This window comes from Zeugodacus cucurbitae, chromosome 2 (assembly GCF_028554725.1).
Source record: "Zeugodacus cucurbitae isolate PBARC_wt_2022May chromosome 2, idZeuCucr1.2, whole genome shotgun sequence".
Classification (NCBI taxonomy): Eukaryota; Metazoa; Arthropoda; class Insecta; order Diptera; family Tephritidae; genus Zeugodacus; species Zeugodacus cucurbitae.
Genome location: NC_071667.1, coordinates 23,569,352 through 23,583,956, shown reverse-complemented (window position 1 = coordinate 23,583,956; position 14,605 = coordinate 23,569,352). Strand labels below are relative to the sequence as shown.

The 14,605-nt window shown below is 35.7% G+C and overlaps 1 protein-coding gene across 1 annotated transcript; it reads right to left on the bottom strand.

Moving 5' to 3' along the window:
• Positions 1 to 8,614: 8,614 nt before the first annotated feature.
• Positions 8,615 to 10,261, bottom strand: LOC128922640 (uncharacterized). Its single transcript, XM_054233830.1, has 2 exons — positions 10,069 to 10,261; positions 8,615 to 10,001 (listed from the first exon to the last, which is right to left on the bottom strand). The coding sequence occupies exon 2, from the start codon at positions 9,990 to 9,992 to the stop codon at positions 9,144 to 9,146; it is 849 nt and encodes a 282-aa protein (XP_054089805.1). The 5' UTR covers positions 9,993 to 10,001; positions 10,069 to 10,261; the 3' UTR covers positions 8,615 to 9,143.
• Positions 10,262 to 14,605: the final 4,344 nt, after the last annotated feature.

The following is a 14,605-nucleotide window of genomic DNA, read 5'->3' as shown; positions in this document are numbered from 1 at the left end:
AAAGGAGTATAATTTTATAAATTTAAAGCTGAACATTCGCTTCATCAGAAGTCGTCCACAGATACGCCTCATTATATTTGGAATCAGCTCTCGATCATTTCTCAATTTACAGACTGCTGCCTAAGTTTGAAATGGAAGGTGTTCTTTGTTCAAAACAAAAGTATTATCTGCATTTTAAAATCGAATACTGTCGAACAATGAACAATGAATGAATGAGTATTGTCACACACAACAGAACTGAAAATATTTTATGCCACGACGGCAACAACAACAATATTATAAAAACAAGTAAGGAAGAGCTAAGTTCGGGTGTAACCGAACATTTTATACTCTCGCAATTTATTTACTTAACTTTATTTATATTATATAATACACAATTTGACCCACTTATTCGTCATATATATTGTATAAAGTCCATTGAAAGTTGGAAACCATAATATTAGGTTAAAAGCACCGAGGTCCTCGTGTTCGATATATGGGGCCTTAAAAATCTATGGTCCGATTTCGGCGATTTTTAGAATGGGGCTGTCACACTATAAGGATAGTATTTGAGCAAAGTTCTGCACCGATATCTTCACTAGTGCTTACTTTATATATTGTAAAGTAAATGATTCAGATCGTGTTCAAAGTTCTGGTATATAGGAAGTAGGCGTGGTTGTGAAGCGATTTGGCCTATTTTCACAACATATCATTGGAATGTAAGGAAACTATTACAAACCAAGTTTCATTGAAATCGGTCGAGTAGTTCCTGAGATATGGTTTTTGACCCATAAGTGGGCGACGCCACGCCCATTTGCCATTTTGTAAAAAAATCTGAGTGCAGCTTCCATCTGCCATTTCTTATGTGAAATTTAGTGTTTCTGACGTTTTTTGTTAGCGAGTTAACCCACTTTTAGTAATTTTCAAACTAATTCTTTCATTTTTGGACTGTATTAGGAAGTGGCTAAACAAAACGACTGCAGAGAGTTTGGTTTATATAGCTCTATTGGTTTCCGAGATATGTACAAAAAACCTATTTGCGGCCGGGGCCACGCCCACCTCCCCAAAAAAAATTATATCCACATATGCCCCTTCCTAATGCGATCCTTCATACCAAACTTTATTTCAATAGCTTTATTTATGGCTTAGTTATGGCACTTTATGTCTTTTCGGTTTTCGCCATTTTGTGGGCGTGGCAGTGCTCCGATTTTGCTCATTTTCGAAAGCAACCTTCCTATGGTAGCAAGAAATAAGTGTGCCAAGTTTCATCAAGATATCTTAATTTTTACTCAAGTTACAGCTTGCACAGACGGACGGACGGACGGACAGACAGACATTCGGATTTGAACTCCACTCTTCACCCTGATCACTTTGGTATATATAACCCTATATCTAACTCGTTTAGTTTTGGGTGTTACAAACAACCGTTATGTGAACAAAACTATAATACTCTCTTTAGCAACATTTGTTGCGAGAGTATAAAAAAACATATGATTGTAATTATTATAAGGTCGGAGGTTCAGTTTAAAATTTAAGTGACTTAATCGTGAGTCACCTTTCACACAGTTATAGTGAGACAATAACAATCGTATATTTGCAGGAATTGTTTCAGAAATTAAAAATGGGCTTTCATGAAATACATACAAACGCCGTTACATGCGTACGTTTTTCTCCCATTAACTGGATAGCTCATTAATTCTACAACGCTACACAATTGCGTTCATCCTTGATGAATTAACAAGAACTTTAAGACAAAGCTGCAGAATCGGAATCAAATGCCAGCAAAGGCCATAAGCGCTTCATCTTCTTCTCACATTCGCACACACTCACACACTCATACACATACTACTACACTTTCAGCGTTTTCCACAATTCATGCTACTTCGTTTTTAATTGTTCATTACGACAATTGTGTACAACAGACAGACTGTAATTTGCATATGTATTTATGTATGTATGTGTGTGTGATAATAATGACTTTTATATGCAATTTGCCACACAATTTGTTGTTATAATAGTACAACAAAAAAGCCAATGAATTGCAGATATGTCCTTGCTACACCTGTAAAATGTCATCAACGCGTAAAAATGAAATACATGAAATGAGCTTACGCAATTTCAAGCACACACACACACTCATAAATACATATAATTATGAAAACATGAATATATGTGCCTGTTTGTGTTTATATATATACATATATAGGTTTACAAACGGGCAGCAATTTGCTCGGTCAGTATGGCAATCAAACAGTCACTCAACTGAGCAATTCCGTTAATCAACAGCATCAGTTCTATATGTAGGTCATTATGGATAAATTCATATGTAATATTGCACAATACTTACGGTGTGAATGTTATTTACATATTATATATTGGTATTAAATAGGGTCGGTTTCGTCTAAAAACTCGAAACGAACTATTCGTTCACTTGCCGAAGATAGGCTTTCCTATAAGATTAAGAATCGGACTGAAAATAAGCTAGCCTAAGGATGGATAAGAGAAAAAATATTAATTCAACATAACCTTAAAAAGTTTTAATTTCTTTTCCTCTTTTCTTAATCCAAGCTAGCTAGAAAAGCTAGCATAAGAAGTATGATATCTCGAATCAATCCCCCACGACAACCAGTTCAACATTACCGAAATTAACTCCGACTAATGGACGATCTATCCAAGTTAGGAATGGCACATTGTAAGTTAATATTGTCATCATAGGAATGTTGTTCTGTATTCTCTTGACTCATGCTGGTAACAAATTAAACCGTGGTCTACAGAATTTTTTCTGCTCGAATATCAAAAATCAAAAAGGTGACATCCAAATATATAAAGTCCCCTTATGATACTAACCTCCTCTTTCGCCTCGGGGCGTCCCACTAGATACTTTTCACAATTCATGGTTTAAATAACTATTATAATAACAGCAACCACACGTCTTGTGTATGCAATCTGTTGAAACCAATTTCTTATTCTCTTAAAGTGGTTGCAAAATCGAAGATAGCTCTAACTGTGATCTTGTCATCCATATAGGAAGTTATGTCCATAAGGAAGAATACTCAAACCATTATTTTGGGATAACAAACAACAATTATTAAAAATTGTTAATCTCAGTCTCTCTCGCCCTTATATAGATGTCACTGCTTATGTAAACTAACGTAAGCTGATCCAACTCGTATACTTTTATTTCGTCACACCTTAATGCCCGTTGACCACATTCGAATAGCGTAAATTATTAAAATTACAATTAAACCTTTAAAGCACTTTCCGCTGTCACTTTCACGCTCATTTTTGCTGATTTACATTTGCACAAAGTGTGTTCTCATGCTTTTGGCCAAGCGTGTGCATACATACATATATTTAAGTAGATAGCTGTATTTATGTATGCTTATAAGTTATAACATTCGTGTAACTCATGAATATTATCTTATGCATTTTACCTGAGTACCCACTACTCGCACATGATAGCTACATATGTCTATATGTATTTATTTATTATCAGCTTGTATGTTGTCATTGGCAAATTTGCAAATGTGATCATCGCAATGCGAATTACAGTCTTATACCATTAAAGTACATAATTATATTACAACATAAATAATTAGCACATACTCTCACTTTTAACATTTATAAGTGTTCAATGTGAATGAGTAGGAAGACAAGATATAAGTTTTCCTAAAGTTCATATTTGATATTCTATAATTATATGACATAAGAAGTTATCCTTCTTCCATCTTCTTGACTACTTCGATGCATATAACCATATTATAAGATAAATAGAGTTTTGAGACGCACGTGATTAGCTTTATATCCCTGACGAGGGTGCTACAAGAGCCTTTGACCTAACAATGAAATATTTGTTTTCCCAATAAAATATGGATGCATTTTTTGTAACGGTTTTACAATATGTCAATACCGGTTACCGTTAGAAAGAATTTCTAGTTCTCCAAAATAAGTGTTTATTTCCATCTTGTCCGCCTCATTTGAAAGTCATTAAATTTAACTAAGTGACATCTTATTCCAGCGAACCACTTTTTGAATCTGCGAAAGACAATATAGACACGGTAATCCCACTGTACAGAATACGGAGAATAGGAAACATAGCAATTTTAATGCATTTCGTCAACATTTATATTTTTTATCAGCATGAGGAAGTGTTTTGAAAACTGCAAACTAATTTCTCAAACACACAGGCAATTACGGAATAGAAATTGCAAGAGTTTCAAGCCAGTGGCCAAATTTTACAATATTCTGCACACAACAACAACGTAATCGCAAACATATTAGATAACTGAACCAAAGAAAGCACTGCAAACAAATTATTTGCATATACACCTGCATATGGATGAGTGTGTGATCTAAAATAACTAATAATCTGCAGAAGCTTTAGGCATAGCCATTTCATATGCATACATATAAGAAAAGTTTGGAAAACAAATCTTATATCCATTCAATCAGGCGAGGCTAAGCAACACTGCAGTTAAAGTGATTAGTATGTTTTGTATAAATTGTGACCAGATTTGAAACTCATATAAGCCAAAATGTGCATATTTTGTTTGTTGAGTATAGATGGTACATATTTGGAAATGTTTTCACGAGGGCTGTTAAAGAAGTACGTGTTTTTAATAATACAACGTCAACAAGTAATGAAAGACTATATATTAAGATAACACATATTCGGCATCCTATAGAATAACGAATATCCTCATATATAGAATATGTGGGCTGAGGTAATTCCTGAACTGTTTTCACCACCAAGGTACACTATATCAAGGCACGTATTTTTGAAAAACCTATAATTAGGTATATGGGAGCTAGAGGAAGTTATGGCCCCATTTTAACCATTTTTGGTACACAGACACACTATTAGAAGAAAAAGATTCCCTCTGAATTACTTTAAAATATCTGAGATATTTACCGATATTTTCGGTGAAAAATTACACTTAGGCACTGAATTCTTCATGGTCGATATCAGGGATCTTGAAAAGTTGTAGTCCGATCTCGACATATTTTCCACAAGTGATGCCACCGCTCAAATACATACATTATTTGTGTAAAGTTTTATTCCGTTATCTTTAGTGGTTCCTAATTTGTCTATACTACTATTATAAAGAGGAAAGATTTGTATGTATGTTTGTAATGAATAAACTGAAAAACCACTGTGCCGATTTCAAAAATTCTTTAACCATTGAAAAGCTACATACACCTCGAGTAACATAGTCTATATTTATTGCTAGAATCTCAACTTTCTGGAAATAGTTACCAGGTTAGGATATCAAAAACACTCCCTGATCACTTTGATATATATTAACCTTATATCTAACTCGTTTAGTTTTAGGCCCGTGCGAAGACTGAGCGGTCTGCTAGTATATTACAAATAGAAGGAATCAGGTGAAATTCAAAATTGAGTTACATGGGAAGTAAACTGGTGAACCAAAGCGTCAAGTGTACCACGTTATATAACTGAAAGAAAGACTAACCAAGCTTCTCATCTAAGATAGATTGTAAGTAGAAAGTTTTGAGATTAATAGATTCTAACGTTCAATATAGGAAGCATGGGCTCTTACATTAATGGATCGACATTATCATGGTCTCTTTCACTTGCTCAAATTAGATAAATAAAGAAAGTAAACTCGTTGGGAGGAAGATTTGTTTAAAATTTAACTAAATTTTTATGGTTTTTCATTTTCAGATAACTTCACTCGACAGATTTCAATGAAATTCGGTATATAATATTTTCTTGACACCCTGATGACACTGGTGGAATATTGGGGAAATCGGTTTACAACTACGCCTACTTCCCATATAGCTCAATTTTGAATTTCATCTGATTCCTTCACTTTATAAGATATACATAAGGAAACAATGAAGATAGCGAAATAAAACTTTACACAAATACTGTAGGTAAATCTCTAAATAAATTGCGAGAGTATAAAATATTCGGTTGCACCCGAACTTAACTTTTCCTTACTTGTTTAAAGTGGTTGCTTAAAGTTTTTCTTGTAAGACTGTCGATTTTTTAACTCAACGCTTGGCTTTAAGCATCTTGGATCTCACTAATTTGTTTTCGAATAAAGATTTTAGAATCATATTTCTTTTAGCATATACATATGTATTTATTATACAACTTGGTCTCGATAACTAGTTTGGAGTTCTGGTTACTTTTGGTCATTTATATGTATATCTACATCTATAAATACAGTTCCTTCAGAGAAAGTCTAACAGAAACGAGTAATCAGATTGTAGCAAGTTTTAAGAATAAAACACATCAACACTTCAACTCCATTAATAAATAATTGCATAGTTTTAAACATTCAAGCTTGAAATCTTCTAAAAAATTCAGCACTCACTAGTCAAGTGTATCATTCTTGTTGCGCTCTTCAAACCCGGCAACCCGTCGTCTCAATGTTCCACTGTGAAACCACTTGCGAAATCCTTTGAGATTGGCATTGTTTTGTTGGTTTCGTGCATTCTTAAGCAGGTGGTCGGCTACACAAACTGCACTACAGCGCAGCAAGCAAACAATAAAAGCCTAACACAAACATAAAGTGCACACTCCTCTGTCCACTTCCGCTATATTGTCTCTCTTCTACGCTATGTAACTCTCCTTGCATAACTGAAATATTCGAGACCCTTGTGTCTATTAGTGCCTTGTCATTGGCTGCACTATGTCACCATTGATGGTATTCCACCTTCGCTCCATTATGCATTCAGCTTTGAACTTTTTTCTCAGACACTCTCGAACTTTACCCTCGCACTGGCAGCGCAACATCATCGAAATGAGCTTATGTAAGTTATGTAATGCAACGTAGTGTCCTTCGCGGCACATCCTTTGGATTACTCTGCTTGCTTACTTTGCAGCCGCTTTGTACTTTATTCTTGCTTCTTAGCTTTTCTTTGCATGGCTTTGGTAATTTAAAATTTATTTAATTTAATATGCTAATTGGTTGTGATGATGATTGAAAGTCAAGTAACAAAAGTTGCTGCCATCGAATGGCATTGCGAGCGCTCTGCCGTTAACTTGCCTGCACTAGCATTAGTCTTTCGCTAGAGCGCAGCCAGCAGTTGATAGCGCATTGGAGGTGTGCGCCATTTTTCTGCACACTCTAAATAATTTATATTGATGTGAAGTATGTTAATATGATCATTGTTTAAAAAAGGCTAATAGAGAGAATATTAAATGAAATGAGAAATTATAGAAGCAGTGTCCTCGACCTGACTTATGTTAGATTAAGTGAAGATTGTAATTGAAAGGCAAAAGGCAAATGCATATGCATTTAACTTATGACCTACATTGCTGTAATGAAATGAAATGACTCATACTAATTTTGTTTTCAACGATCATATTCAAAATACTATATGCAACCAGTTTTTATAACTAAATCTTTTGGATTCGGTTTTAATAAGAAAAATAAAAAAATACTCGCATTGGGCTTGTCTCTGATCCAAACTTGTGGCGATTGATTGTTGACCGTTATCACATATCGAATTTTAGTTGTGAAATTATAACTTTATAGAATTGATTATAGCTTTTCCCAAATATAAAAAAACTTCAGCGCAATTATTATTTGCAAATAGTCAGCCAAAACTGGACCCATCAATGACAACAACGGATACAACTAAAGGTTTTTTCAAAGGTGACGCTACAAAAGTAGACCGATAGGGATAGCAAACGATCCATATTTTTTCCCGCTCATTTGACATTTCTCTTTGTTAAGATTGGACATTTCATCATTAAAAGATATACCATTAGGGATGCAAACATCGTGAAATTAAACATCGATGGTTCGATGTATCGATGTTTCTCCAAAACCCATCGAAATCAAAAACATCGGCCATTAAAACATCGATACATCGAAACATCGATGTATTTTTGAACTTTTTTAGCGTATTTTATAAGTGAGCATAAAAGGCTTATTTCAGAACCATAAATAAGTGAAATACAGTAGTACGCATTTAGTTGATATATATTTGAGCTACCTATTAAAACCTTTTCTCAATAAATAAAATATATAAATAGTTTTTTAACAAACAACAAATTATTTATTTAAAACAGAATTTAAAAATAGCAATTTGGAAAGTCTTTTTCCTGTCAAGCGATTTCTTTGCTGTGTGATCGTTGCTCCAGCTTTAGAAAACAGTCGTTCACTTGGTACTGAAGTGGCCACAATAGATAAATATTTGGAAGCTTGTTTATACAATTCCGGAAATACATTTTTCATATCATCCCACATTTCTGTTGGATTCTGATTGATAGAAGCAACAGCCGATCCAAGATACATTTGCACTTCAACTTCCGTTGTTGTAATAGCAGATGAATTGGAAAACTTACATTTCATATTTTGGTGGGCCAACTGTTTATGATGGCTCCAAATATCAAACGGGTTTTCTGTTGCAAACTCATCCGAAGATTCCGACGTACTAACGCTATTATTTGCATCCTTTATGAAACTATTTAAATACAAAACTGTTTTTTTTTTTAGCCAGTGCATCTTTAAAATGCTGTAATTTGAATCTCGGATCCAATACAGTAGCCAACGCCAGAACTGAATTAAATTCAAGTTTGTCAAATCTCTTATTCATGTTCTTTTGCAGTACACTTTTTAGCTCCCCTACAATAGCATCTTGAGCTGAAATTTTTGTCAGAGCTTCAGTTAAACAGCTTACTAAAGGTATAACCTTGCTAATGGTAACGTAGGTATCAGCCGAAATCTCCCTGGTCACAATTTCAAAACACTTTAATAATTCAATCAGCTCCTTAATTTTGTTCAGCTCGGAGGCATTAACCATAGAGGGTGCTTCTGGGCGAGTGAGCAGTACTTCACTTAAAATAGGGGCTAACTGGACAAATCTCTCTAACATATAAAAACATGAATTCCATCGCGTTCTTACGTCAAGAATCATTTTCTTGGTATTACTTGTAGAAGCCCCGGTGTCTATTTGTTTCTGCCGCAATTGATCACTGGCATTAACACTTCTTTCAATAAACTTAACAATGTCACGCACCTTAGTTATCAAAGCCGATACTTCCGTGGACTTATCTATTGATTGCGTTACAACCAAATTAAGCGTGTGTGCGAAGCAGGGTATTATTTTTTTTTCGCCAAACAAGCTTCTATTTAATTTCATCATGGTTGAATCATTATCAGTTACACAAGCAGAAATTTTATTTATGGAAACGTTCCACTCGTTGAAAAGTTTACGCATAGTTCCTCTATATAAGCTGCTGTATGACTTTCGTGCAGTTCGATTACTCCTAACGTCCCACTCAACAAAAGTAAATTGTCCAAAAAATGAATTGTTACCCCAAGGAACGACTGATTTTTCATTGTCTCCGTCCATATGTCATACGTTAGGCAATAGCTGTCGCACTTTCGAATATACTCTTTGAAAATTGAAGACAGCGCTTCATATTTTTCATCCACTCGTAATTTTATTGTTTCTCTACTTGGAACTTTAAAAAGCGGAACCAGTTCTTTCATCATCTGCAGAAAACCTTTTCCTTCTACCGTGGAAAATGGCTTGTTGTCCATTATAATATATTTCACAATTGCTTCAGTAATTTTCTTTGATTTAGACCCATCTTGGTAAGAAATACTTTTGACCTGCTCAAAAAAGTCTTTCACATTAGGTTGGATCAGCGCTGGCAACTGATCCGATTTATTTTGCAGTACTGACGGAGTACATGTACTAGGAGACGATTCAATACATGCAGTCTTCTTACTACTATTATCGGATAACTCACTTGACGCTGTCGTCCCAGCGGTTGGTGTTTTGTTCATTATATCAGAAATTTTTCGCTGTTTTGGTTCCGAGTGCGGCGTAGTTTTGGAGGAGCATTCTGCATCATCAACTTGATCGAGTAATACCTTTTTATGTACATTCTCAACGTGACAGCGAAGATTCGACGTGTTACCTGATGTTTTTAATTTCTTGCTGCAGATTTTGCATGTGGCGGAAGCATCTGAATTTCTTATAAAGAAGCTCCAGACCCTGCTTTTTAATTTTGAAGGCAGCATTTTGAAAATCTGAAATATTGTGTACATATTTAATCGTCTAATGCAATTATTTACATATATTTTATATTCACTACACCTGTAATAAAGTTGTGATTGATAACAGATGAATTCGAAACAACACTTATATTAAACGCTCAAAAACAACTTCTAACACACATAGCACGAAAAAGACTGTCACACAAAATGTATTTTCGATTTTTTGTAAATCTTATTTCGCATTAATTCATAAGCGAATTCTCAGTATTATTCAAGTGCACATTCAACCAACGAATTCTCCGTAGCAGATGTTTTCGCATTAATACCGAGAAAAAGTGCTGCAAAGATGTGGAGTAAAATTTGAAAAAAACATCGACATAAAACATCGTTGAAAGTGACATCGATGTATCGATATTTTTAGAATCACAACATCGATGCTTTTTGACGAAAACATCGTCTTGGCCTACATACTTACAAGTTCAAATTGAAGCAAGAACTGAAGCCGGTTGTTCATGAACTGGGCTGAACAACAGCTTGAAAATGATCCGGATTTTCATCGGAAAATCATCTTCAGCGACGAGGTTCATTTCTAGCTGAATGTCTTCGTCAATAAGCAAAATATGCGTACTCCATGAGTCATCATTCCATCCCGAAAAAACAGTGTGGTGCGGTTTCCGTGATGATCAAGACCGGACAGGGACGGTCCAAGTAGCGCTTGACTTGTCAAAAGCTTTTGACATAGTCAATCATACAACGCTACTAGAAGATATTGAACAATCTGCGCTACCTCCAGGGCTGAAGAGGTGGACCATTAATTACCTGTGCGGTCGTCAGTGATGCGTAATGTTTCGAGGGCAAACATCCAAGTTAAGAAGAATTAAACTAGGGGTACCTCAGGGTGGTGTCCTATCCCCCTTATTATTTAACTTCTATATTTCGAAACTCCCTCAACCACCAGAAAGAGTCTCAGTTACCTATTACGCTGATGACTGTACGATATTGACGTCGGGCAATGGAATCGATGACATGTGTTCGAAAGTAAACAGCTACATCCTCGACCTTTCTCGCTTCTTCACTGCCTAACACTCTCCACTACCAAATCCACAGCGACCTTATTCACTAATTGGACGAAGGAGTACAGTCTAGACCTCAATATTTCAGTCGATGGTATTAAAATTCCGACAATTAATAATCCCAAAAATTTGGGTGTTACATCACCCACCCATCCATCCATCACCCCCCACACTACCGCGATCGTAACCAAGGTACAGAGCCGCAACAAAATCCTCAAGTCACAGCACCTGGGGTAAAGACAAAAAAACGTTTTTGGCAACTTACCAGGCAATCGGCCGGCCGGTCCTTAATTACGGAGCCCCGATATGGTCGCCTGGATGCAGTAGGACGCAGATGGGGAAGCTTCAGACTTGTTAAATTACCGCCCTCCGAACAGCCACAGGTTGTTAAGGAGCATAGCATAATGCTTACCAAGCAGTTTCTGTTGCGATGCTTTCGCAGAAATAACCGAGGTCGAGTTGCTTCGCGAAACTAGAGTGACCCTTGCGCAACTTCGTTCTGGATATTGAAGCAGACTAAACTCCTACCTAACCAGACTAGACCCTGACATACTCAACATGTATCCTGTATACAAAGAGTCCTGACACTAACCACTTCTTTGCATGCCTCCTTAACCCTACTCATCTAACACCCCTTTCCCTTTGGTCCGACCCCCTCGAAACAGCTCGTTTCCTGGGCCTACCGTTAGATGACTTCAATGAAAATTAGGCGTTTCAGGCAGGGCTGGGTAACCGCTACAACAACAACAACATGATCAAGACCGGCACGTTACTGTAAATGGGAATCTCTACCGCTCAATGATAACCGAATTTTTTTTTGGCCCGGATGGACGATATAAACTCGGACAGTATGTGGTCGGAGGACGGCGCCACCAGCCACACAGCGTCATAATCGATTCATTGAAATTTATTGAAAAATTTACAGAAATGGCCCAGTTATTTGGCCGCCTCGGTCGATCGTTTTGACGCCGTTAGACTATTTCCTGTGTTTATTTCCAGTGACTATTGATGAACTTCGTTCGAATATCGAACGTAAAATTGTAAAAGTATCGGCCGTCTGGACTTCTGCAAGCGTGCCCGTCGTGGCCATGCAAAAGATATATAGTGGTCGAATGTACTTTACTTTAATTTTTATTCCAAACTGTTTTTGTTTTATTTAAAAAACGTGTAGCACTCTTAATCCTTTACATATTAAACATTTTAATTGGTAGTACTTTCAACCTCGGACCGGAACTGAACTGAAAAAGTAAGAAAAAGGATAAAACCAAGTTGCCCAATATTCAATATTTTGCGACATTTGCCAAATACAAAATTGGTTGCAATTTTCCTCTTTTAAGTGCCTTTTAATATTTTTGACTTTGAATACGTTGAATATTTTCAAAAGGAAAACATATACTTAGTTTAGTAATATTAAAAATAAAGTAAAATATTAGAATAAAGTATTCGAGGCACTTAAGCGGGATTCATTTAAGTGCCTTTCCCACTTAAGTGTCTCAAAAGTCTTGCATGTTAAGAAGGGGTACTTATGAGGGGATTACTGTATTAAGAAACAACAATGTGCTGAAAAAGAGAAAACAACAGCACGGGTGTTGACATCCTCTCACATTGATTTGCTCAGTGTTCCCACCCAAAGAAGTCCAGATGATCTGGTTGCAAGAGATGAGAAATTATTACATGGAGATCTTGTGAACTCGAAATTGAGACCTAAACTAAAAATCAGAAAAAAGTATATAAAAACAAGTAAGGAAATGCTAAGTATGGGTGCAACCGAACATTTTACACTCTCTCAATTTATTGCTATATAAGTTCACACACAATTTGACCAATACATTCGGTATAAAGTCCAATAGAAAAACGAAAATCATCATATATAGTATATAGGCTGAGGTTATTCCTGAACCGATTTCACTCATTTTCATCACCAACATACATTATATATGAGAGTAGACTTAATTTGCTAAGATATTTTACATATTAACCGATTTATAAGTTAGTAAGCCTATCGTATTTTTGAAAATCCTATAATTAGATTGAGAGAGATTACCGATATTTTCGGTGAAAAATTACAATAAGGCACTGAGTAATATTATATACCGAATTTCATTGAAATCTTTCGAGTAGTTCCTGAGACATGGTTTTTGTCCCATAAGTGGGCCCATTTTCAATTTTTTAAAAAGATCTGAGTGCAGATTCTTTCTGCTACTTCTTCTGGAAAATTTAGTGTTTCTGACGTTTTTCGTTAGTGAGTTAACACACTATTAGTAATTTTCAACCTAACCTTTGTATGGGAGGTGGGTGTGACTATTATCCGTTTTTTTTTCAAGTACTGTATTAATAAGTGGCTAAAAGAAACGACTGCAGAAAGTTTGGTTTATATAGCTTTATTGGTTTTCGAGATATATACAAATAACCGACTTGAGGGCGGAGCCACGCCCACTTACCCAAAAAAATTACATCCAAATATGCCCCTTACTAGCGCGATCCTTTTTCCCATAGCTTTATTTATGGCTTAGTTAAGACACTTTATGTGTTTTCGGTTTCGGTTTTTGTGGGCGTGGCAGTGGTCCGATTTTGAAAGCAACCCTCTCACGGTCCCAAGGAACATGTGTGGCAAGTTTCGTCAAGATATCTCAATTTTTACTCAAGTTATCCGTTGCACGGATGGACGGACGGACTTTGACTCGTCTCGTCGCCCTGATCATTTTAATATATATCCCTATATCTAACTCGTTTAGTTTTATGACTTACAAACAACCAGCAACTTTTGTTGCGAGAGTATAATAATAATAGAGATATAATTTAAAAGAGAGGTACTTTAGTCAAAAGTCAATTACATATAACCGTCTCTCCCACAATTGTGGCATAGAAAAGAATAACAAACCAAAGAACTGCGTCCATCAATCAACTTTTGTTAAATACTGGGTATGGAATCAGTTTCAAGTTCAAAATAAAAAAATGCTTTAAGAAGAACTATATGTACTTATACATATTTCTGCGTCACGTATTAATCACGCTTGTATCAATGCTTAAGTGATTCCCCACGTTGTTGTTCATCAATTTAAATAATTTGTAAAATGTATAATGATTCCCCCATTGAAGTGCATTTGTATACAAGTAAGTATGTTTCAACTCAGTATACTTGTAGATAATTCGCAAATGTACATACATTAGGTTGGCTCTTAAATTAATGAAGACCATATTTTAATCATGATTTCCCTAATAACAACTTTGATATGGGTACTACTGTAGAGAAAAATATCTCAAACGATTTTGAAAGAGTGACATAGACTCGAAATTTTTAAGCCATCTCCAATTGGGTGCTAAGAAAATATTTGAGAGTCCATAGGTCATTGTGACTTATTCGGCCCTATTCCCGTTGTCGTTGTCGTTCTTATCGTCGTTTCGTTCCTAAATTGGTATTCTTGAAGTATATCGTAACGCCTAAGAAAAGTTATCGAAATTTGTCTACATATTTTATAGAGTATACTTTAAGGAGCACTTTTGCCATATAAAAATTTCTTATGCAACGAGACACATTTTTAAAGCAGTCCTTAATGGGTTTTA